The 26,160-nt window shown below is 46.5% G+C and overlaps 1 protein-coding gene across 1 annotated transcript in view; it reads right to left on the bottom strand.

Moving 5' to 3' along the window:
* The window catches only part of Lrig1 (leucine rich repeats and immunoglobulin like domains 1), a 97,282-nt gene extending 71,429 nt beyond the window's left edge, over nucleotides 1-25,853 (bottom strand). Inside the window, exon 1 of the mRNA XM_021164332.3 lies at nucleotides 25,105-25,853. Within this exon, the coding sequence (XP_021019991.1) occupies nucleotides 25,105-25,328 (224 nt within the window). The 5' untranslated portion in view covers nucleotides 25,329-25,853. The remainder of the gene's footprint in view (nucleotides 1-25,104) is intronic.
* Between the last annotated feature and the right edge of the window lie 307 nt (nucleotides 25,854-26,160).

Here is a 26,160-nt window from a genome sequence, read left to right as displayed (position 1 = left end):
CATCACTCTGCTTCTGGTGCCCTGACAGATACAAAGCCAGTGTCTGACTGAACTGCAGGACTCAGCACGCACCATTCACAGGTTGCTTTCTGCTGTCCCTACATGGGCCTCCCTTTTCACCGACATTACAAGTGCAGAGAATCAGGTGACGCGTGTCTGAGACCTCTCTCCTCTAACACACTAAAACTCTACCACACATAAAGGAAAGCTGGCTACAAAACAAATGTTTGGTTTTTACTCATGCATCAGCGAGGCTTACGGTAGCATGCCACTCCTTCTCCACTCAAAACTTTTGGTCATTTGCTCCCAAAAGGCAGGTCTCAGCGTGTTGATATGACCAGTCAATTCTACCTGATTCCTTTTACTTTAACCAAATGATATGCTACTGTGCCTATAGAATAGAACCAGCAAAGGCGATTAGAAGTCTGAACAAAATCACACGTAAATGACCCCCTTTTGAGTTCTATTTAAAGGTAAAATCCTAAGAAATGCAACGCATGTGCCTAGATACCTGTGTATACAAAGAAGAGTAGACCCACAGATCTAGATACGCTACAGCTTGTGTATGTTAGGAGAGGCAGAATAGTCAGTCCACAGAGCATCCTCCCATCTGAGCAAGAAATCAAAGCCCAGGGTCTCTTCAGATACAGACACTTATGAGGTTGGGCCACTGACGCTCTGCCCTATGAACAGCTAGAACTTCTACGTGTTAACAGTCCCAGTTCCACCAATCACACCTTTTCAAAGATGGTATCAAACTAGAGCTGCTGATGAATCTGCTCACCACCCTGATGTAAATCAAATGACCCTAACATGACTGCCCTGGCCCATAGCACTGGAGAGTAGAAGAGCTAGCCTGCTGGATAGCTCACACTGGCAAAACTGGTATTATCTTCAGAAGTGTCAGGCTAGCTCTGTTCCATAAGAGAAGTGTGGTTTGGGATTCAGGCACAGTTTACTCAGCTGAGCTCCCTATCTGTACACCACACAGGTCTATACATGCTGTATACTACACAGGTCTATACATGCTCCCTATCTGTACACCACACAGGTCTATACATGCTGTACACCACACAGGTCTATACATGCTCCATAGCTGTACACCACACAGGTCTATACATGCTTTCCCTTTCTTATCATAATCCAGCCACCCTCACTCTTCAAATTCAACCAATGTCATTAAAGGTATTCCCAACCCAGGTCATCCCAATGACTGCCAAACTGCAAAACTGTGTGAGTGACTACCCTCACTTGCAGCCAACTCAACCATGATCAATAAGCCAAAGCGAGTTGAGATCAGGCAAGGTTTAAGTCTGCACAAGCACAAAGAGAAAACCACCGACTCTCAAACCCCGAGAAACAGTGCAGAAAAGCACCTGCACAAACTCGTCAGGGTGGTTTATAAGGTCATGAGCACCTGAGAAAAGATCTTTTATTCCTAAGAGCATGAGACAAATGGTAGGCCTGTCACACTGCTGGTGTCAATATTTATCTAAGACCTGGGTATTCATGATGGTATAAAACCAGGCACCTTTTCAATTCAGCCATTCACATAATTTGCCACTACAAAGCCCCAAAACAGAGATTCATTTACAGCTTGAGTTTCTTTTCTTCATCGCCATACAAGAGGCTGGCGGTAGGACCCACCGTTTATGTCAGGACTAATCCCTGCAGCTTGAGAATAATGCCCTCGATGTATTTCAGAACTGCCAATATCAAATGTCACTGCACCTGAAGACAATAAAGAGGCAGAGAAGAAAGGCAAAACACCTGCTTTCTCCCCTCCTACAGCATGCGTGCTTTCTGTCCTGGAAATGAGCAAAGCTTTGGGCTTGCAGTAAAGTAACCAAGCCCCAAGAGTCATGCCTAGCACCCTCTCCACACCACTCACACCACATCCATCACTTCAGCCTCCACCACTCGCACGCATTGGGAAGCTATGAAATGGCCCCTTCCGGTCAGCTTTGGTTTTCCCAGACTCCTTTCTCCCTTCCCCCTTCCCCATGACCTCATCCACTCTGACTCCACATGAAAACCTTATCGCAAGTTTTCTTCCCTAGTAAATGATAGAAGAAATAACTACCCCATCAAGGTCAGCTTCAAGGGGCTTGTAGGGACCTCTGGGCACTGCTGCACATGGTGGAAACCAGACTCACAATGGCTCTCTCCAAGTCTCTTGTGATCCAGAGTACCCTGGGATGCTACACTGTAGCTCCCCAGTCAGTCAGCTCTTTGCCATTCTCTCAGAGACACACTGCACTGGAATCAAAGTCCTCAGCTCCCCAGGGACAGATTAGACAGAGCACCTGCCTCAATCGCTCTTGTCGAAGTGCTAGGACGTGACACTGGGGCAGACTTCTCAAGCCAACCCTTTTATCCAAACTCTTTTGATGTTATGCATATAATGTGTTTCCCAAGCGGAGGAATACCCCACCCAGCACCTCCCTATGAATCTAGATACTCGGTGCAGCCTGATAAGATCGTCACGCTTACACATCTCAGCGCCTCACAGAACCCATTCCCTTCTTCCTGCTCTCACAGAATGCGACGGCCAGCGGAAAGCCACCACACACTAACATTCCTACTCTGCTTTAAATACACTGCGCGGTGTACTGGCTGGATGAGCACACAGACTCTCAACCCCAAATGGTGACAGCTGAGGGTGTGGTTAGTTTTATTTTTTTCTCACATAAAAATATACCCGACACTTAAGAGGATAGTGTTTCCTCATGCACACTGAAGTTAATCATTCACAACCAACAAGCTTTCATCAAGGATCAGAAAATGGGAAGGTTGCTTGTGCAAACACTCCTGTGCTTAGCAGCTGCCTGCTTAACTGATGGCTCTGTTGCCATTAGGAGCAGGTAGTACTTCAAAGTACTGTTTGTGAAGCCACACATACCACTACCCAGGCTCTTGGGCCTCTGGGCTGCGCAGTGTGTAAGGCCCTCGCTGCCCTTGCCTCTCAGAACAGGTGGACAGTTACAGTACTGTAGTGACTCCCCACCAGGACAGTGTTTTGCTGCTGAGGCAGTACTGTGACTGTGATTTTAATCCTGATCCTTCCAACTGACACTCCCCAAAGATAGCAGGGCACAATGGAGCAGAGGGTAGACCTAGAATAATCACCATTGAAGAGACAAGCTGCTCAGACTCAGAGGACCTTTCTTATCCTAAGACTATGTGACTCTGCACCTCCTCGCCCCGCCCCTTCTCCCCTCCCCCCCTAACCACTCTGACTGTCTTTCCTTGGTCTCACTTAAAATCACTTTCCCTCATTTCTCAAAGAAAGGGTACAGCCAGGACATGAATCCTAAAGTTGTGTGCAAACGCTGCCTTTCTTCAGCCACCATGTGAGTGTCTTCAGCATGCTGAAGAATAAGAGACTGCCAAACAGCTGCTGGCTGTTATTTCAACCAAAGGAAATTAAACTGAGGATATGAGTTGGCTGCACTGAGTGGGTTTATGAATCCATCACAGTTGCAAGGCAACATAAAGGTCCACCTGAGCCTTGTTAAAAGAGATTAACCGTTAACCACCACACACTTCAACAGTGTTCCCAACCTTGCTAATACTGCAACCCTTCAATACAGTTCCTTGTGTTGTGGTGACCCCCAACCATAAAATTATTTCCATGGCTACTCCATAACAGTAATTTTGCTAGTTATGAACTGTAATATAAATATCTGTGTTTTCGGATGGTCTTAGGTGACCCCAGTGAAAGGTTCACCCGACCCCCAAATGGGTCTCGACCCACAGGTTGAGAACCACTGCACTTCAAGGAAGCCTCACCTCCACTCCCCATACATCTTCTATACCTCAGTTTTGAACAGACTTTCTGCAAGTTGTTGCAGGGAGTCTGGAATAAATGAAAATGAACCTAGCTCTTGATCTGAGGTATAATAAACAACTAGTATCAGAGGCAGCATTTTAAGTAAAAGAGCACAACAGCAACAACAACAGCAACAACAAGCCAAGGGCCATGAGAATCAGTTAAACAACTGAGCGTGCGTCAGCTGAGCTCAGGCAAGCACACTTTAGAGGAAAGCTCACACTTAAAAATCCAAAGCAATTTCCTAAAGCTTTTAAAATACAGGTTCCAGCCCACAATACCATTTGAAAAGATCCCACACCGACCTCCTCAGTAACTCAGTGAGCCGCTTTTTCTCTGCTTTCCTGCTTCAAAACAAAACAGCAGAAAACCCCACTGTATGCCCTGGCTTCCCTTCCAATTAGAAGCCACCAGAGCCATAGTTTTCAATTAGTGGTGTCAGACCGTCTCCCTGAACTGCTCAAGTTCAATCCCCCTCCCCCAGCTTCCTGCCTCCACCAAGCACTTCACACCTCCCCATTGTAAACCTGTCCAAAGCAATTATCCAGCCTACCTTTGGACAGCCTCCGTTCTGCATTTCAACCTAAATTTATAGCTAGTCGGTTGGCAAAAGCAGGCTTGCCCCAAAGCAGAAGACATGGTCGGACCCAGAGATGGGAGCAGATGCACAGCAAACAGCAGGCTGCAGAAAAGCAAGCGCCCCTAGTCTGTCCTGGCAGAGACCAGCACTGTGAACCCCTCTGGACTCAGATACCTAGGGTCCCCACAGTAAGCACTGCCATGTGCTGCCACAGGGGCAAGCCGCTAAGTACAGACAGTCACTCTTCTTGGACTTTGTGGAGGTTCAACAGCCAGACACACAGTAGGAGCTGTACTTGGAATTTTGAATGTCATCTTTTCCCAGGCTAGTATTGATGTGTGGTCTGATCTTTATTCTCTCTGCAGGCAAGCCACAGCTCCCAGCAACCAACACAAACAACCAAGCACTGTGTTGCTAAGCTACAAGTTACAAGAAGCAAATACATTTTGGATTTAGTGTTTCTCACTCGCCATGGGTTGAGGGATATTAGCTTTATGAGTTAATGAGCATTTGTCATTTCTACTTGTATTTCTACCAGAAGACTCCAAGAGAGCTAAGCCCGAAGACAAGCCTGAGAGGAAGGGCCCTACCTGAGAAACAGCCCAAACTTTCCTTACCTGAAATCATACTACTTTTCTTTTTAAAAAATGGTACAGATTCTTCATAAATAGCCTAGGAATCCCCCCACCCCAAACCATGTGCTTTTCATATGCCCCAGCAATTCCACATGTGCTGGGGAACATGTCCAAGGCACATAGAAACACATACCCTCACACAAAAAGTACACATAAACGGTCATGTCAGATTTTATGGTACGGTACATACCTGTCATCCCAGCATACAGGAAGCAGAGGCAGTGCTACAAAGCCAGACTTGGCCTGGTTGGGGGAAGTTCATAACTGTGCTATTCATGCCAGCCAAAAGGTAAGAAAACCCCCAATGTCTGGCTAGTAAATGAATAGACAATATTTGTTATATCAAAAAAACCTGAACATTATTCAGATGTTTTAAAGGTAAAGTGGGGTGAAGGTGATAGACGGATGGTTCAGTGGTTAAGGGCATTTGCTGAGCTGACAGGGAACCAACTTAGTTCCCAGCACCCACATCAGAGTGCTCACAGCTGTCTGCAACGCCAGCTCCAGAGGAGCGGACACTCGTCCATCCTCTATGAGCACCCATACACGAGAGTGCACACATATGCGCACACAAATAAATATCTTTTTTAAACGAGCAAAGAAGGAATGATATGTACAATATGTAAGAACTCTGAAAATATTAGGCTAAGCAAAGGCAGGTAGCAGGCATGACAGGCCAGGTACAGTATGTTTCCAGTTACACCCAACACTCAAAACAGGCTTATCAATGAAGAAAACTTTTAGAAGCCAAGGAAGGCTGGGGATGGGAACGCCAACCAGCATGGGGTTTTGTGGTGGAGCAATTAAAAAGAACCCAGAATTAGTGGTGACAGCTGCACGACTCTGGACATACTAAAAACTCAGAATCTCAACACGTAAAAGATGAATGTGGTGTTCAAACTCTATCTCCGTAAAGCTAATAGTCAAAAAAATAAAAAAAACATTGCCTGCCAGGTGTGGTGGCGCATGCCTTTAATCCCAGCACTCAGGAGGCAGAGGCAGGCACAGCTCTGGTCGTTTTCAGGACAATCAGGGCTAAATAGTAAAACCCTGTCTCTAAAAAGAAAGGACGGAAGTGGGTGAGTGGATACAGAAGAGAAAGGAGGGAAAGGAGAAAACAAAAGGGGGAGGGGATAAAATAGTGTTCTACCACTTTGAGACTCAAAATTCCAGACTAAAAATGCTACCTCACTTCAATATAACAATAAATATAATTTAAAAAAAAATAACAACTTCAAACTCTCATGCTAGAAGGTACGGGAGAGTCCAAAGTACCTACATTTATGACGGTGAACCCATGATAGTTCCACCACTGTCCCCTTTCTCCTTCTGGAAGGACACACTCCGGGCTCAGCCAATCCTCACCATACAAAACCTGAGGGGGAGCTCCTCCTCCTGCCCATGGCCTCTAGATTTTGAAAGGGCTTTTTTTCTTTCTTCTTTTGAGCAATTATTTAATAAGGATATGGAAAGCAGGGCTCCCAATTGCCAGCCATTCAAAAATTTAGAACAGGCCAGAAGGCAGGAGGAAATGTCAGTGCATTGGGGAGAAAATAAATTAGTCATATTAAGATTAGGATCTAACCTCTTTCTGTGGTTGGGGCTGGAGGTTTTAGAAGACTAGCATGCTGGTTCTCAGACACTCCCTCCAGAGGAAAGCTCGGGAGGTACAGCTGTTCGTTCTGGAGCAGGGCGAGCACTTACTGAACTTCACTGAAGACCCTCTGAGTGGCCAGTGCTTCCCTCTGCACAGGTACCTAACTGGTCCTTCCCAGTCAAGAGCAAGTTCAGGGACACCCCACACACACACACACACACCCCGGGCACCACGCTGCAGCAGCACCCCAGCCAGCAGAGACGTGTTAGCTGGGAAGCCCCGGAGGATGCTAGCCAACATCAAAGAGATTTTAGTTGCTCCCCTTGTGCAATAAAATCCTTTCACCCAAGACCATTCACACTCCCAGAGTACAAAGTCCCTCTGATATTGGTGGCCTTCTCGCCCTAACCTTTTTGGCAAGTGCCCCTTGGCCTGGCTGTTCATTAATACATAATCAGAACATGAAAAGCATTGTTTCACCCTTTAGGGAGGGTGAAACCAATTTAATAAGATATTGTTCCTAGGTTGGGGAACTACTTTGAGCCTGGCACAGAATTCAAAGACACACACAGAGACAGAGACTGTGAGAGGGTGCAGGGCACACACTCACAAACACCCAAGAATTAAGCAGTTCACAAGATGTTTTTGATATTACCACATGGCAAAGGAACAACATAAAAGAAGTTATCTCACCACAGAAATCGCCCTGGTGTTTCTTTCCCCTTAATCGTTTTAACACCAAATGACTCCTCGCTCCATAGCCCTTTACAGGAAGTGGTATCTTTGTGGCAGAAAGACAAATGACCGAGTGATGTCTTACGCAGCACCGCCTTAGAGCTGTCTGCCGGCTCGGCTCCAGCCTACAACTTTTACTTTTCAAATCAGACACAATGACAACTCACTTTAGAGACCATGTTTACTGTGCTGAAAGCCACACTCTAAACACAGGCTTGTCCATAGACGGCGGGCAGCTTACAGTCCAACCTTGTTTACGCTCCAAGTAGGTTTGACAGAAAAACCACATCAATTTGTTTTAAAATAATTTCCATTTGCTGGAAGCTGTTCCTGAAGGGTTCTCGGCCACGCTAATCTGCCCTGATTCCTACCAGCTGTAGGTACCAGGCACTTTGGCCACAGACAGGGTACAGAGGCTGAGTGGGCTGGCCTAAGTCCACAGGGGGTTACAGCAGCCTGGGGACCCACAGAGCCACTGCAATTCCCCTCTGTGGAACACAAAAGCAAAATGAGTCTATGAAAAAAAGGAAAAAGAAAGCACGTCCTGGTTCAGGGCCAAAATTATGCCATGGCCACCAGGAACACAGCTTTCTACAGAATTAGATCTGCCCTGGCTCAGAAACGCCAGCTCTAGAGAGTCCAACAGTGGCCAAGTCTCAAGCCCACAGTTAGGGCATCATGGTCAATACTGGATCAAACAGAAGAAAAGAAGAAGATTGAAAAAGGAAGAACCTGTGACTAACCAGTGAAAAGTGTTCAGCCTCACCATCCAAAGAAAGGAAGACTGGGAGGCTGCAAGGCAGCATCCTGGTGTGCAGCACAGAGAGAGCAAAAAGCAGTCTCTGAGCTGCTGAGAGTGAGGAAAGCAAGCAGGAGCTTGGAAACTGGTTGGCAGCTGCTTTCTTGGGGGAAGTTGTAGCAAAAGCCTTAAGAATTTTCCTATCAAGAGCAACCTAGACAAGGTAATTCAGTCTAAGGACTAAGAAGGTTATAAATAACTATGCACAAAAGGATTAGAGGCTCATTATCAGGGAAGGTTTAATTATAACTTAAACCATACTATTTTATATAAAGTTTAACCCTAGAGGAAATATTCATAATACTGAGTTTTTAAAACATAAGTTGAAATTACCCAAGTAAGCAGCCCTGAAACCACATACATACAAGTTATAGTATATGGACTAAGCAGGTTGTCTTCATGTAGCAGGTTATCTTCATGTATTTAGAAACACACACACACACACACACACACACACACACACACGCACGTGCGCGAGAACTCTTAAAGAAACAGAGGCTATGAATTAGAAAGAGCAAGGGAGAGAACTGTGCACAGAAAGGGTGGGATCGGGAAAAGGAAAGAAGAAAACTATGTAATCGTATTTTTATTTCAAAAATAATAATAATAAAGTCCAAAAAAAACCATAATTTGAGCCAAGTGTTGTAAGGGGTTTGGGGTTATAATCCCAACACTTTGGAGGCTGAGGCAGGAGGCTGTAGGATTCAAAGCCACCCAAGACTGCACAACATTATCATATTGTCACCTCAAAACAAAAACCTGCAGTTTGAAGCAGGCATTTAATCGCAACACCAATGCAAACTTATACAACAAAATGATGATATTTATTACTGAATAATAAAGAGAATCATCGTTTCTTTTACACATTCCCTTTTTTATTACTAACATTTATTACCATATAAATTAAAAGTAATTAATAACATGTTCACTAGACTAAGGCAGCTTTGCTCAACCAACCAACGTCAGAAAGCACACCTCCCCCCAGCTAGCTCAGATTATCAGGTACAAAGGCCTCCCTGCAGAAGAATCCCAAGCCCAAGTCTCCCTAATCATCAAAACCAATGAGCAAGGCTGAGCCGCAGCAGAGCCATCTTCCCAGCTGTTATCAACATCTAACCAACTGCCCAGCGAGGACCCACCTTGAGAAGATCTGCAATGACTCCTCTGCCTTCAGAGGTCCTATGTATTTAAGGATGGAGTAGGGACTGAAGTGTCATACCCCAGGGCCACACAGAAAGGAGTCAGAGTTATAAGTCCTTGAGGCCAGAGTCTGTTGTACTGGCCCTTGGAAATCTGTGTTGCTACTTTGGCTTTGTCCCCTGAGGGTACAGTAACCTGCCCTGAATGTTGTATGTACTGGATCTAGTCAAGGAGAGCAATCCTTCCCTCTGCCAAGAGCAGAGAAGAAGAAAAATGACCTTGGCCTAATCATGTTTTCTGTCAGAGGAGGTCTTAGCAGAGTAACCAAGAGCTCAGGCAACCAAAACCAGCTGCCTGGCGAGGGCTCAGCATAAACTGAGCAGAATAACCACAAGGGGAAGGGTGTCTAGACAGCCTTAGTAGCAGTGAAAAGCAACCCTCCCCAAAACAGACTCCACCGGGCAGCTCCGGCAAAGGAGCAGATGAGAGACCATGTCAACAGTTCAGAAATACGCCATGGATGCCCTGGCCAAACACAACTCAGAGGGGAGCTGTACAGCCTGGCCCACCTGCCAAGGACAGCCATGGGGAAGACTCCAGCAAGGAAACGGAACCCAGGGACCCCACGGGGAAGACAGGTCCCTGGCAGTGCCTCCAGTGCCTGTCGGTCATCTTCTAAATTCCTGTTGTAAGGTGTTAAAACCTTCCTGTTCTTCTAAATGTTCAACATGAGCACTTGGTAGAAGATGAAGGGGGCTGCCAGACAAGTAGGTCAATAGGAAAGGAACAGATACACAGCCCTGGGAAGCCGGAGCTGTTCTGTCCATTCCTACTGGACTTAGAAAAGTAGAGAGAAAGAAGACCATTGGCCAGGACCAAATGCCTACCATGCAGGAAGCCCTGGATTCAATCCCTGCCCTTGAATAGAGCGGGTGCAGCAGCACACACCTGGAAGGCAGCACTTGGGAGGCAGAAGAGGAGAATCAGAAGTTCAAGGTCATTCTTCACCACTAGCAAACTTGAGGCCAACTTGAGCTATCCAAGCCCTGCCAGAGAGCTTGGAAGAAGGACTGTCAATCTCTGTACGTCTATACCTGTGCTGCCTGCACATATTATGTATCTATCAGGCTTGATGCTACCTAGAGTCTGTGGAGGGAAAAAAAAAGAAGCATTAGAAAGAAAGGCAGTCTCGACTCTCGGGCAGCTTACAGACAAATAAGGTGCCACATGAACGCCCTGCAAAGCCTATATGAGTACTGCAGGGTCTTCCGAATGGGAATCCAAGTCAAAGAGAATACAAATGATAGTTTCCGGGGGAACAGACATCTAAGAAAGACAGACAGGAGTCTCCAAAACTGAAGAACCTTCTTCCAGACATGCACAGGACAAGCTGGCAGTCCAGAAGCTAGAAAAGGCACCACATGATAGCACGGGCAGAAGGAACCGGCTAGGAAAGCACTAGGAAGCTCGAGAGGGAGTGGACAGCCTGCAGCAGGAAGTCTATTCTAATTTGTGACTCTGCAAAGACCCCTTGTGGCTTGAGAGGGGAGGGGAGAAGGCACCGATAAAACTGGAGTCAACAGCTCTCCACCTCACCTCATGCCTACACAACATGGAGAAAAGGGACTTTTTAAAGTTCAATGTAAAATGTACCATACAAAATCAGCAACCAGCCTGTCCCTTCATTCTTTCCATCCCTGCATTCCTTTCTCTAAAATGAAGGGTTGGGGGCCATGGGTGACTGCTGCTCGCAGCATTCTCCTAAGACCACATGTATTCCCCAGCACCACCCGGCCCTAGGCATGCCAAGGATTTTGGGCAAGTATAAACTCCATCAGCAGGCTAAACTGTTTATATGTTCTTGAGTTAAAAATACACCGCTCGGGTCAGCGTTAACACCGGGGCCTTATCACCAAGGCTGTTTGTGTGCTGGTTACACAAGGCTGGACTCTGACTTGCCCATCTTCTAGATGAGCCTCAATCTGCACACTGTCTAATGATACATCAGTGAGATTATAATAAAGCCACCAAATATACACGCATTTGAGAAAAACACTTTCCAAACCCAAGGATACTTTACTGTTTATAAATAGTTTACTTTTTTTTGATCCCCAAGCATATAATATTGGCAGTTGCTCCAGAAACCAAAGAAACACGCAACAGGGACACAAAACCACAACCTAACAGAAACAATAAACAACAGATGGCAAGGCATATGTGCCTGCTACCACCTCCTCACCAAAGAGGCAAAGCACAGAGCAGTCCAAGAGGGGCATACACTCCAAAGTCACACTTTAGACACATTAATAAAGCACCAACTGTGTGCCAAAACGGGGTGATTCAGGCCACTCGAGAGCAGAAGGGGCCAGTGACTGGCCTCAGGGAACTCAGACCTGAAAATAATACAAGGGCCAGGAACTGTCTTATAGCGTTTTCTATTACGATCATGTGCAAGCAGACTAGACTTCTAACCTCAGCTACGGATAGGCCTTGACCAGTCCTCTACCAACACTGGTCTTGATGTATAAGACATCCATGATATATTTCAACAGAATATTTCAAATTAGTTAACACATGTATCCTGCTATAAAAACATAAACGGTTACAACTCATGTGGCTTCAACCACGTGTCAGGCATTTGTCCTTAAACGATCTCAATAAGGTGGGAACTTCAGTCAGTATCACTTAAGTTAAGAAAAAAAACGGAGGCAAAGAGAAAATAAACTGTCCAAAGTCACTCAGACAAACAAGGCTACGTTTCAGAGGTGCCACTCTTAATCAGAGATCACAGGCTGCTTTATCTCCCAACCACAGCCTGTGACAAGAAGCTCACAGATGACGGTGAGTTTTTCTCACAGAGTCCAAACCATGGATGCTCTAGGGCCTTTACTGGCAAACAGAAGCTGAACTGACGTAAGGAGCACAAATATTTAGGGAACTCAAACTCCGAAGTCACACTTGCTGTGCCTAATGATTCTGTCTGTGATATTTCTGAAATGTCAGCGGTCCCCAAAACGAAGGATAGGGGACCCAGTAAGTTAGCAGTGGTACTGCATCCAAATACGGACATTCCATTTGAAGAGTCACAATCTCATGGCCAATCACTCTGCTGGTTTCACCTAAATGTTAGTTTGTTTGTGTGTTTTTTTTTTTTAACTCTGACTACACTTTTCCAACTGCACTATAACTTTATGTATGCGTTTATATTTCTTCTCCATCTAAAAAGAACGCCGTTTCCCAACATACAACTCCCAGACGTAGCGTTCACTGATGACTCTACAGAACAAGTGTTCTGAGACATCAGCTCCAAATAGAGGAAGAACTTGGAATTCCCTTCTCCCTCAGAGCTAGAACTTGCCTAGATCTGCTCTGCTCAAACAGTTTGTTTTCAATTACATCTCCAAATTCTTTAACAATAACTGTGCAGCTTGCGGCACCAGCACATCGGAGCCTTTGAAGTGGTTCTCAGGCAGAACGGAGAAAATGGAAGAGGAGGAGGAGGGAAGGGAGCACTTGCCATAATGTTGGTTTTATGTCCCAGATTCTCTCTCGCATACAAGCAAAGTCTTGACTCCAAGCTAAGAAGCACTGCTCCCCACCTGACAGAGGCCACTGTCACCCCTTTACCTCAATGGGCTATGAGGGCAACACAGATCCTACACATAGCAGTACCTCACAGCTAAACCCCACTCCATGTGCCTTCAGTCCTCTCCACAGACCGGACTGAAACAACCACAGTTCCTATGGCCTCCCCAACTAACTGAGGTAAAAAGTTACCTAACAGGACTGAGAATCCTCTGGGAGAAGATCAGACACAAACAGGAAAGACACGGAAGAGCACAGGAGTAACAGAAAATGGCACTCTAGATTAAGCTCGTACACGGGTGGGAAAAGCATTTGGGCTATTTTGATCTTAAACAACAGAACAGAAAAGGGCTGCCTTTTCACTTGTTTTTGTTTGTTTGTTTAGACAATAACAAAGGTAGTCCAGATTGGGTTCAACCACAGTAGGTGTTGGCCTTGAACTCCTGATTCTTCTGCCCCTCCTCCCCAGTGCTGAGACTACAGGTGTAAGGCTATACACATCTAAGGCTGCACATGTGTCATGTGTGTACATGTGTGCGGGGTGTACATACACGTACATGGGCAGGTCAGAAGACAACCTCATGTGTCATTTGGTACCACCTGACCCGTTCTTTTCTCTCTTGCTGGTCTGTCAATCATTAAGTAGACGAAAATGGTTGCCCAGTGACCCCAGGGCTCTATCTGCCAGTCTCTGCCCTTCCAGCACTGGCATTTCAGGTGGAAACTATTAGACTTGGATTTTGTTACACGAATTCTGGGAATGAAACACAGGATCTCGTGCATGTTAATATCTGAGCTATCTCCTTGGCGCCTAATGAGATTTTTTTTTTAAAGAAACTTTTTGGACTATTCACTCCTAAAATAATCTCTAACTCCTGCTGAACTTATACCAAGAGGTTCGAAACACCACTACCTGGCCTCCAACTTCACGCCATTCAGGATGTAGCCCCAAACAAAGCTCCAACTCCCAGAAGCATGATTTCAAGAAGAGAACAGAAAAACACCCTAAGGCCTCATCTCATGAAAACATACAAAGTAAGGATTGCATAAAAGGAAAAGCCCAACAATCTCCAGTGAAGACAACAGATGCACATGGAAGGAAAGTGGCTGTGAAGAGCACAGAGAATGGACTGCAGAAATAGCTTAGCAGATACTGCATGCTGTGTGTGTACAGAGCCCTGAGTTCAGATCTCCAGGATCTACAGGATGCGCCTGTAACCTCAGCACCAGGTTCTGAATGAAGCATTTGGCCACCTAAGTTAGCCTAAAGAATGAGTCTCAGCTGCATTAACAGACCACTTCAAAATAAAGTGGGGAGCCATAGAAGAGAGACACCCAACACTGGCCCTCCAGACTCCCCCACACCTACATCCACCCCCACAGAAACAAGAACACATGCACACACACAAACACAAATAATTGTTTAAAATAAAGAATACAAATAACAAAAGCTACTAGGTCCTCCACGGAACTCCTATTTGGCATAAATCAAGACTTTGCAAAAGGAAACCCATAGATGGGTAAATTTGGTATCTATTGAACAACAACAACAAAAATAGACTGGAGAAATAAATAAAACAATTTTTAAAAAGGAAGTGAGCGAATTCAAAACTTGGAGAAAGAAGTCACTGATTTGTACAAAAGTCAGGCTGCTGAGTGTCCACACTGAAAAGCACACAGAAAAGCTCCCGGGAAAATGGCTTAAAGCTACTCAGAATCAGCCATGTTCATGCATACAACCAAAGGCAAGCTGGCTCCAGAGGACAGAGCCGTGTGGGTGTGGCCTTCCTTGCAGCTGTTGCCAGTGAAGCTGTACTCTCAGCCCGTGGAGCTGAAAGATTAGCAGGCTCGGGAAAACTTCACTGATCCAACTACTCCATCCATGGCCCTCGGTGGCCCTAAGAAAACCCCACTAAAACGACCCTGGAACTTCTTGCCTTTTCTCTAAAGCTATGTTCCTAAAAAGCTAAGTCAAAGATGTCAAACTTGCAGGTCCCGTAGTTTTCTTTGGCCCAGAATCCTTAATCTGGAATGCTCGGGACCATAGTTTTCCAGATCTCAGATAAAATAACTGGGTTATTTACATGAGGATGCTATCCGAGTCTAAACATGAATTCATTTATGATTCATATACACCTTATACACATAGCCTCAAGGCAACTTTATACACTAATTTTAATACTTTTGTACATGAAAACGAAGTTCCCAGTACGGAATTTTCCACTTGTGGTGTCATGCTTGCGCTCAAACCTGTCAGAATCTGAAGCATTTTGGACTTTCAGACTGGGGAAGGTCTGCCTGTGCCTTAAAGTGCACTATTTGCTTCTCCTTAGTAACACCAAGGGCTGAGGGAAGGGTCCCTAACGGAGCCCCTCCCCCAGCGCTCCATTTCTCCTTTGGCTGTTCTAGGTATCTGCGCAGAGAAGCCAGAGTACTTTCATCTAGGCATCCCATACACAGACCCACTTACTCTCTTACCAGTAAATCCGATATAGCCAGAATCATAACCCTAAAAAGGAATTTTTATAAGTCTTAAGTCTCTTACAGATAGGTAAGTAGATGACCAGCCCGAGGTCACACTCCCCATCAGTAGCAGTGCCAGGACAGAACTTCAGGCCTGCTGAGACTCAGCTGCAAGCTGGTTTCCATACTACCACATTCTTATTATCCACAACTTTAGAAATTTCACTTGTGGGTCCAGAATTAACATAATTAAACTGTTCCCAATTATTATTTCAAACAGAGTTGTGAAATAATCTAGACATCTTCTCGGGGGCTGGAGAGAGAGCTCAGTGATTGAGAACACTTGTTGTTCAACCAGGAGGACCAGATTCTGGACTCCAGCCCCCATGTTGGCTGGCTCGGAAACACCTCTAACTCCAGCTCCAAGGCATCTGACACCCTCTTCTGGGCTCCAGGGGCGAGAGAGAGAATGCACGAGCAACACACACACTACATGTGAACACATGCACATACAACAAACACATATACATACATACATACATTATTTCAAATACAAAACGAAAATCCTAGCAGAATTTCTTAGCAGTTTTTCTCTTGGGTAAGGCAGAGAGCCTCTTCCATGAGGTCAGATTACCTGTGGACAAGACACAGACATTGGGTCTGAGAAAACAGTGAATTGGGAGTGAGGTAGCCCTGATAGCTAATAAATACTTTGTTTGGCTTGGTTTCTGGCTCTCCTCTCCTGAAGAGGAGCGGACAATCCCCCCTACTCGAGTTGGCCTCAGCATCCATCACTCGGGGTTGCATCAACAACCCACTTCCTGGAAGCTACGAGCTCTTCTGGCTGTTTATAAAGTTTTGCAAACACTAGGCGCTCATGTGCCAGAAACTCACACTGTCCCAGGTGGAGAAAGGAAGTCACAGACGCACACAAAATTATTTTAGTCAAAAACAAAATGAAAACTCAGTCTGTGAGCATGAAGCTGACCCTAGGTACCACACATCCCAATATGCAAAACAGAACTTAAAGTTACAATCAGAGCCTCGTAGTTAGTTCTCCTGCCTATACGTTTTAGCAAACTCTTTTGTGTATGCATGCTTGTGTAAACAAGAGGATCCACTGTAAATGGTATCTAATCAAATATGACAGTGGCTTAATTATGCTTAACTGAGTCTGTGAGCTTAAAATGACACATACAGGCTGGCTTTTTAAACCACTAAACGCTATATAATTTACCTAGAATTAGATTTTCACAGACAGAATATGAAAATCATCAACTTTATTTTAAAGAAATTCCTCCAACCAACAGAGAGAGAACAGAGAAACGGAACCAAGGACTGTGGACCACTCAGTAGCAAGGAGGAAAAAAGCATTGTTCTAATCTGTTTGAAGCTAAAAGGAGCCCAGAGGGTTCCAGGAAGCTGGCTCTGTGCTTTTGGGGGATTTTCTTATAGGGTGCTTCTAACTCTATTTAAAGCAGACTCAAGTAGACACAGCTGGAGGGTCAGGCCCTGCAAAGTAAACACGAGTTAACTCAATTCAGATTCAAGACTTAGCTACAACCAACCGGCTAATCATCTCTACACTAAATAATAATAATATCTAAAATGCCACTTTTAAATGACCCATTGTAATTATATTTGCTTGCTAATAGAGTCTAATCTAAATAATGGCTTGGAAGAAACCTCTCATTTAAGGATCTATGGAAGAAAACTCCAGTGACTTTTACAACCTGACCAAGAGCTCGGGTCCTAAAAATGTTTCAAACTCTCCCCACAAAACCAAAGGTAGGGGGAAAAAACCCCACGTAATTTGAGAATATAAAAAACAGGGTGCATGAAATATGTGCTCAGCAAACATCCTGTAAACACTTTGTCAGAATTTCCTTTAGAAAACAAGTCCATTATTTTTCAGAACTTGTTCATGTTCCCACGTCTTAAAGTCATCTTTTAATGAGGAGCTGCCATGTGAGTATGCCCACCCCCCAACCTGCTAAATGAAAGTCCTACACATTTACAGAGAAAATGGCATGTTCTGGATTTACTTCTTTAAAACCCTGTAGAAGGAGAAAGGCTATTGGAGCATGGAGCCTATGAAACAGGCCTGCATGGGCAATTACTGAAGGTAGCTGACAGTTTCAGAATTCATGACGTCATTAATACACTGTCCACTTGTCTCTCTTATGAAACAGTGATAAGAACAAAACATCCTACATCAACAGAGGCTACATGGCAAACATTTCCTTAACTCAGAATTGGTTTTAAGGCCGGTCATTCCAATCATCTTACAAGAATCAAAAAGACAGCGTTCACAGCCCTTTCCTGTTGTCCAACCCAAAGGGCAAGTGCTTCAGATGCAAATGGCTTTCAAAGGGAGTACTGGGACCACAGGACCTAGTGCTACCTAGATGCCTGATGCCCCCAGTTCAGAAATTCAGCCCTGATGATCCCCAACAGCCATCATCAAGTAGGTAATCCAGAAGACAGAATTTACCAGCGCAGTGTGTGCTCTGGCGAGCTGAGCAGTGAATCATTTGAACAGCAAATTATCCATTAGTAGAAGGGTCAAAGGACAGGAAGGGAGTGGGGTTGGGGGCAACTGCTAGCTGCTGTACAAAGAAGCTACAGAAAACAAATTTTAAGGACTAACTGGTTTTTAAATCAGCTTTTACAAGAATGGGACAGGGCTACTTGTGGGGGGCAAATGGTACTCATTTATTCATTTCCAATACCTACTGATCATAAAAGGAAAGAGACCTATGCATCACAAAGACAGACCATGCTTTCTTGTCTTTTGCCAAAACAAACTCAAGGAGCGGTGATTGGAACCGGTATCCTGGTTCACAAGGAAGCAGCGATGAATCCGGCCGGGCCTCAAGGAGATGAACGAACTAGTTGTTAGCACAATGGGCCTTACCGGTCAGGTTAGATTAAATAGTAATAAGGTGCAAACAATCGCAGCCCTTCAGGTGGGCAAGGCTGTGAATCATGGCCATTCACGAGGGAAAGGACTCGTGGACAGGTGCACCCGGAGCAACAGTAAACGGCCTTTCAAAGTGCACCCTTGCCAGGCTCCTCAGATGGCCGGGCCTTTGCTGTCTGTACCGCCTACAAGTTAGCACACCATTGTACACAGACCAAAACAGGTGAAGCTTGTTATCTGCCTTCAACAGTAACTGTCTCCCCTGCTACCTCCTCTCCTCCAAGTCTTTCCATACAGAGGTGGGAAGCAGTGAGAATCAGCCGGCCCTAAAGACTGTAACATAATCTCATCTATGAGAGCTCACCTGCATTCTTCCGAGCTACCTGTATTTGGGTAGAGCTCAATTTCAACGAAACCCTGAGGAACGAGAGGATAAAGTGATTGGTTTAAGGACTTCTCACGTTCCTGCTTTTTCCCCATGCACCTTCCCAAAAGAATAATGCTACCTCGGCAGTATTTGTACAACTGGAATAGATTTTTAAACTACCTCAACAATTTTTGCTAATTGTATAATTGACTGCAACTGTGTACAGCTTCCTGCCTATTCATCTGAGATTCCCAAGGCACACGGCGGCAGTGTCTACCTGTTGCAGCTTTCCTGAACCACCGAAACGGCTGTCAGAGCACGATGCCTGGCTTGTGAGTCATGCCATGCTCCCACACCAAAAGATTCCTTCCTAGCCGAAAAGTAACCTTTCCCTAGGAAACTCTTTCGTCCCTGGGAAATGCAACTCGGAGGGACTAATCATGAGAACGAATGCAAGACGGAGGTACTGCCACCTTAACCTTTAACTGGTGAACTCCACAGAGGAAGCAAGGGCACACATGCACAATGTAACTGTCCGCACCGCCCTTACGAGATAGGATGCCTATCATCCCCTTGAAAGAAACGGGGGTAAAGGGCTGGAGAGTGGAGATACCAGAAACAAACCTTAAGAAGAACTTTCAAGCTTTCCACCCGAGGTGACGGGTGGTGCCCGGTGTCCCCACCCCCACCCCGTGCACCCTGCAAGGTGGATGGCACCAACATGTATAGCAGAGTAGAAATAAAGGAAGTTCTATTCATGCCATTTCCATCCATCACACTCATCAGACACCAGGGTATAAGGACCGGGTGCCCATTTAGAGAGGATACAAAGAACAAGGCAGGGGGGAATCAAAGAGTACAAGACCCAGGGAAAGGAAGAAACCACTTTTAGAACAACTTTTATTAGCAGATTTGCGGAACTGTGTTTTAGAAGTCTATGCAAAATATGTTTGGGTCAAAAGAACAGGTGATAAAGGCCAGAGAGCGAGCTGAGCACTTAAGTGTACTTTCTACTCTGTTGGAAGACCTGTATTCAGTTCCTACCATCCAGACCAGGCAGCTCATAACTGCCTATAACTTCAGCTCCAAGAATCCAACACCTTTGGCATCCAAGGACACCTGCATTCATGGGTATATATGCCACACACACACACTCAGGCGTACACATGATTTAAAATAATGGACATGAGTAATTTTAAACCCACAAAGGAAGCACTGGATTACACAAAACATAACAGCACACCAACATAAAGCAAAAAGCTCTTGGATGAGAAAAAGAATGCCCACCCAAGAGAGTGTGGACACAAACTGGCAGTTTACATTTAAAACTGGTGAAAAACTGAAATTTTCATTCATACATAAAATATGTGGACTAAGTCAATAAATGAATGTGACTTCCACTGTACAAAGTTTAACGTCTGGTCTTCAACAAGGTCTATAAGGAAATAGAACCAAAACTGCTACGTTACGAGGAGCAGCAGCAGTCGGTTTCCGTACAGAGCAAGAAATAAAGTAATGAAGTCCACCCTTAATGGACCCCACTGGTTTGGTACAACCCCTAAACCTCCCACAGGCCAGACACCAATTGAGATTTCTGCGTGTATTTTTCTTCCTCTGCCTGGGACATCTCTCTCCTGTCTCAGACAAAGCTTTAACCTTTGAAAGAACATCCATTGTAATCAACTCTGGATATCAACACAACCTGAAGTCCTGTTTGCTTCTGATAAAGACCCCCTAGGGATTGCTGAGGAGGGGGAAGGACCCCAGTGAGTAAATGTCACCAAGCTCATCAAAACTAGTTGAAAGTTAGGCTTACATAACCAGGAAACCTGGTCTTACAACTATAGGGAAAGCAAGAGGAATCCCCTTTATGTTTTAAACAAATGTGGGGAAAGAGAAGGGAGAGAAGGAGGGAGAGGAGAAAGAGGAGGAGGAAGAGGGAGAAGAGGACAAGGAAGAGAAGGATGACAAAATCAACAAAACCACCACCATTCTTACTGCTTACAGCAACTTTCAATTCAAAGAATCCCTCTTCTAGATTTCCCTCTCACTTCTAAAAAGCCATGAGCTACTTCAAACGGCCACCATCTGGCCTTCCTATCTCACAGACCTCTCTTCCAGGCAGGTGCATATTTTAGAGGCAGGTGTCTTAGTAGCCTCTAGCCTGCTCTGGGGCATTTCTAGCTCTACTGACAAGGCTTTGCACCACAGAAACACTTCTGCAGAGAAGGGAAGAGACTCATGGCGAGCATAGGGCCTGACAGTGGAAAAGGTCAGCCAGAGGGCAACCCAACTGGTCAGGGAAGCAGCCCAGGGAACCCAGGAGAGATAATTAGCCAAAGAGGGAGGAGGCTGGAGAGCAGGCATATGGGGACATGGGACAGAAAGAAGCTCTTAACACAGCATACTACACTGTCTGTCCCCAGCCTTCTCAAGATCTTGCCAAGAACTACTGCCTATAATCTACTCAGAAGTCCAAAGTTTGTGAAATCTAGTAACTATATGTAATTATAGAACGGGTTGACCATGCGGATTCTTAAAATAGTGCCCTGGAGGGGGACAGTGTGGTGAGGATAGGACTCAGTTAACAGAATGCCTGCCTTAAGAGTAGACCAAGCCTTGGGTTCCATCCCATCCTTACAGATCTCTTCAATATGGCCTCAGAGCAGAGAAAACTTTGAAAGGTGCAAATCCCCTCAAGGTCTGTAGGGCTGGGGGTGGAGCTCCTCCTCCGCAGGAAAGCACAGTTGTTTAGCATGTCCCAGGCAGCGAGTTCAGATTCCAAGCTCTACTTCAAACAACCTCCGATCCCAAATCGACACAAGCTCAAGGTCTGCTGAACTCTTAAAGTGATATGAGACCAAAGCAAAAGAAAGGGTCAGGAGGGACTGACTATCAACCAGCTGGGCAGTTCATGTAAACATACATGTAATCTGCACATGTGCACGCGTACACGCACAGCAGTTTGGATTCTAAAAGGATTTGGTCATCTGGTTTGCATAAGATAGAAGGCCATTTCCAGAACCTTAACTCAAAGCACTTTGCACACCAAGCCCTTGAAGCACTGCTGGAGAATCTGACAGACAGGGGCTGTCCTTGTTTCCCAACTCTACAGTGAAAGCACAGAATGCATATCGTCTAATGTAGCCAAAACCAACACTCCTGTGCTTAAACCATCGAAGCTAGATTTGAGGCAGCCAACCTGATACCGCAAACACGTATATGATACAAGAGAAGCCAAAACAATAAGTGCTCACTACTGGCACTCGAGATGGCCACACTTGGTGTCCTTTCCTAAAGGCCCTTGCTTTTGAATCCCTTCTCCCACTGAACAAGGATCCAAGGACTGCCCTCCTAAGCCTGCCTCCCTCCCCACTCCCAACCATCAGTTACCTCTCAGAATGTTAACACTAACAGTATTTTGTAACTAAACCCTCTGCTCAAATTTAGACAGGTGGAAAACAGTCTAAAGTAAACCTGTAATACTTTTTTAAGGAGCTTCTGAAATCATGCTCTCAAAAATAGTTTGAAGGAAAGCAAACACCTAAGTTCTAAGAAGTTCAGCCTCTTGTAAGGTTCTGGGAGGTGTTTGGCACTGTTTATGAGTGTTCTGGTCGGACCATGCCAATCTCTCCTATGCAACAGGACAGGCGACTCAGCTATGCTCCACCACTCTACGTAGCCATAGAGAGTAAGTTATCCCCAGCCTTGGAAAGGGTTCTGTTCTCCTCCATCAGCATCACCCTGCTTTTTCTACTCACACTACATTTTTATTCACTATTAAAAACGTTTAGCTTCTCTACACTTGGCCTAAGAGCAACTCCAAAGGTAGATGTACTGTTTACAAAAGGGGGAGGAGTCCCATAAAGCCATAGGTCTCCTGCTATCGCAAACCCACAGCCTGAAACTGTTTGAGCAGGCTGCAGTAAATCTACTTCATAGGCTTATAAACTAGCTCAAAGCATTTTCTAGACACAATGACCTTAAAAGGTGTAAATGCAGTGAAAATACAAGATACTTTATTGTATTACACACGGAGACTTTCTCCACTGCTATCCTGCCAAAAAGTAAAAGCAATGGTTTAAAAGGAAAGTGCTGGTATTGGAGATACGGTTCAGAAGTAGCTGAGCTTGCCCAGCCTCGCATGCTGCAGCCCTTGGGTGCAACCCTCAACACCAGTGGGGGAAATATGTTGAGAAATATGAAGGTTAGGAGACAATTCACACTTGATTTCACTTTAAGCAGAAATAAACTCGTATTCTTCAAAAGCCCGTGTGTGTGTGTGTGTGTGTGTGTGTGTGTGTGTGCGTGCGCACACGCGTGCCACATACTAACCCAGAAACCAAACTGTTTGAATATTAAAACTAATCCATTAAAACTATCTTCAGTAGAGTCCTACTCCTGAAGCCCAGAACACTTAGTCTGGTATTTACTGATCACTAAATTGCGTGAGTAAGAAAGAGAGACTACAATTTTAAAGGTATTTAGGCTGTGTGAATTGTCACTTGTAGGCAACTGAAAGCCTAAAAATGACTAGCAAGTTCTGCTCCAAGGAAGGGCAAGCCAAGGTAAGTCTTGTGACAAAAAGAAAGTACAAATAAGAGCACTCTGTCCTCTCCAGGAAGTGTGGCTTGGGAACGGAGAGCCTTCCTCAGAACGCCCCTGACACATGGCTTTGCAAGTCTTCCAACAAGGGAACACTTGAGAACATACTCTGACTCTACTCACATAGTTCTATTATTTAATAATAATAATAATAATATCCCATCTTAAGTATGCAAAAGACCCCAAATGTCCCCAAACTCCCTCAGTTATTAATAAATAAAATCTTAGCAGAGAGCAATAGTGTGTCTACCTCCCAGTAACTGGCAGAGCCACTGTTCAGCCCCACTCTAAGACCAGGCATTTTCAATAGTGAATTCCAGAGAGGAAGCAGATACTGAAGAAGAGAAAAATCCTCAAGGCAGCAACAGTAGCAGAAGGGTCTCTGCTGGCTTCAGAACTCCCACAGCAGATTGCCCAAGTGACCAATGTAAAGCCCCAAGCCACTCACTCTAAGAATACAGTCTTCTTGTTAGAAAAGAATCAACTCTCCTTCAAGACAGACAGATACCCAGCCCCCAGTTTTCTGCAATGAAGCCACAGGTGTGAGTTAAAGCCTGTGTCATCAATTTTCTCTTTTTAAAACAGCAAATGTCATGACTGAAGCTACTGCTGTACTACTTCTGTGTCCTAGGAAAGACATTCCAAAGCTCAAATGAGACGCAGGCTACTCAAGCTAGGCCTTTCTCTGGAAGGTACTAATAGTTCTAGAGATGCTAATTACTGATAGCTGAGCAAGATTCGACTCAAAGGTCTAGGGTTTTTGGGTTATTTTTTGTTTTGTTTTGTTTTTTTAAGAATAACAATGCTATTCTACTCCACTTTGTTTACAGAAATCTAACATTCCCGACGAGCCCCAATCCCAGCAGCACAGAAGTGCACCTAAACTGACAGAGCCAGCCAGGCCCCCTGTCACCTTCTCCCATAGTAGCACCACTCCACAACTAACTTGTGCCATTTATGGAGGAGAAACTCGAGGGTAGGAGCAGACCCACCCCCAGTGGATCAAGCCCAAGGGGACCCCAGGGAACAGACAGGAAGGGATCTGGAACACAGTTCCTGTACATGCCAGCCATGCGGAAAAGAGCTAACAACCACACTCAGACATCTCCAAGAACTGTCTCAAAGCTTCTCAACTCCTGGCTTCTTCAGGACAGGGTCCCTTTTGCCCTGGCCAATGCCAAGTCAAGCCACCACGATTGTCTGGTGATCAGGAGACTGCAACACACACTCACTAATACATAGTATAAATAGCATGAACCCTGGAGACGTGAGTCACTGTCATTCATTACCAACTGGAGGTAAGTTGAGGGAACTCAAGACACCTAAGGGCTGGGCTACATACAGCACAGGAGAAAAGATACAGCCATGGATCCCAATCCCATACAGACTCCTACACTCTGCCATCGCGTCCGTCTCACATGCACACAAATTCGCTCACCTCCACTCTACACACACACACACACACACACACACACACACATATTTCGCGCTCCACAGCACTCTCACTCAGTTTCAAATCACAAACCGGTAGCTCACCTCCACGCCCCACACTCGCTGACTTCCAGACTTCACGAGGCACACTTGATCACCCTTACATGATCACTCATGTCCTGCATCCTCCCGACAACACACGCTCCCTGCAAGGCAGGCTCCTCCAGAATCGCGCTCACCTTCAAACCCCAGAAGCAGAGTCCTCTCTCCCGAGCTCCCACGCGTGACCTCCACTCGGCCACCCACAAGTCTCCCCAGCCCACAGAGCGCACTCCGCACCCTCTCCGGCTGAGCACACCCGCAGCCCCGTCTTAGTGACAGCGCCCGGACGAGAGGCAAAGGCGATACTCACAGGCTGCGCGTCCAGGAGGGCAGGTCCCGGGGCAGCGTCGCCAGCCCGCGCCCACTGCAGTCCAGCGAGTCCCCGGCGCAAGTGCAGGCGGCCGCGCAGGGGGCCCGCGGGCCAGGCTGGGCGCCCGCTGACTCCGGCCATTGCAGTAGCAGCAAAAGCAGCCAGAGCAGAAGGCGAGGCGCAAGGCGCGGGGCTCCGAGCACTCCCGGACCGGGCCGCGCCATCTTGTCTGGAACGCGCCGCGAAGCCGGGGAGCGAGGGCTGCGAGGTGCGGGCGGCCGCGGGCGCGGGCGCGGGCTGCGCTCGGAACTAGGCTCCGCGCCGGGGCATGGACGCCCGGCTCCAGTCGGCTCCGGGGCCGCGGCGCTCAGCCGACACGCTCTGCCCCGGCCGCTTCGCAGCACCCTGCGGGGACCGCCACCCCCGCGCCCATCCGGGCCGAGCCCCGCGCGCGGCGAACTCTGTGGAGTCCCGCAGTGAGTGCCCGGCCGCCGCTGCTCGTCCTTCCCGCCGCGCTGAGAGTCGCCTTCAGAGCCCGGGCGCACGCCGAGAGCCGCCGCCGCTGAAGACTGAAAACGCTTAGCCTCGGCCTCTGCGCGTGGCGCGGGCGTGCATCTCACTGAGGGCGCTGAGCTGATGATAGCCGTGGACCCCACGCGCCTGCCCGTCCCGGAGCGGCCGGAGCGCACCGTGCCTCAGCGCTGCGAACAATCAGCGGCCAGCCGCTCCGCGGTCCAGCCCCGCGGCCCCAGGCCCCGCCCCGGCTGCTCGCCCTCACACACCCCTCCGTTGGGGCCCCGGGGCGGATTGCGGCCCACGTTGGCTGCAGGGCTACAGCATTACGCCCCGCCCTGCCCGTTGCTCATTGGCTCCCGGAGCGCCTTTTTGGCGTCCTAACCCATAAGAGCACTCGCTCCCTAAGGTCCCGCCTCCGCTCGCTTTTCCCACCCAAGGTGTGAAAGGCGGGGACGGGGCGGGGAAAAGGAGAGGCGTGCTGCCTCCTCTTAAAGGAGACTTGTAGGATTTTGGCTACCAAGTACCAGAATCTGGAAAAGT

This window comes from Mus caroli, unplaced genomic scaffold, assembly GCF_978045245.1.
Source record: "Mus caroli unplaced genomic scaffold, Mus_caroli_1 scaffold_7, whole genome shotgun sequence".
Lineage (NCBI taxonomy): Eukaryota > Metazoa > Chordata > Mammalia > Rodentia > Muridae > Mus > Mus caroli.
This window is presented reverse-complemented; position numbering and strand designations above follow the sequence as displayed.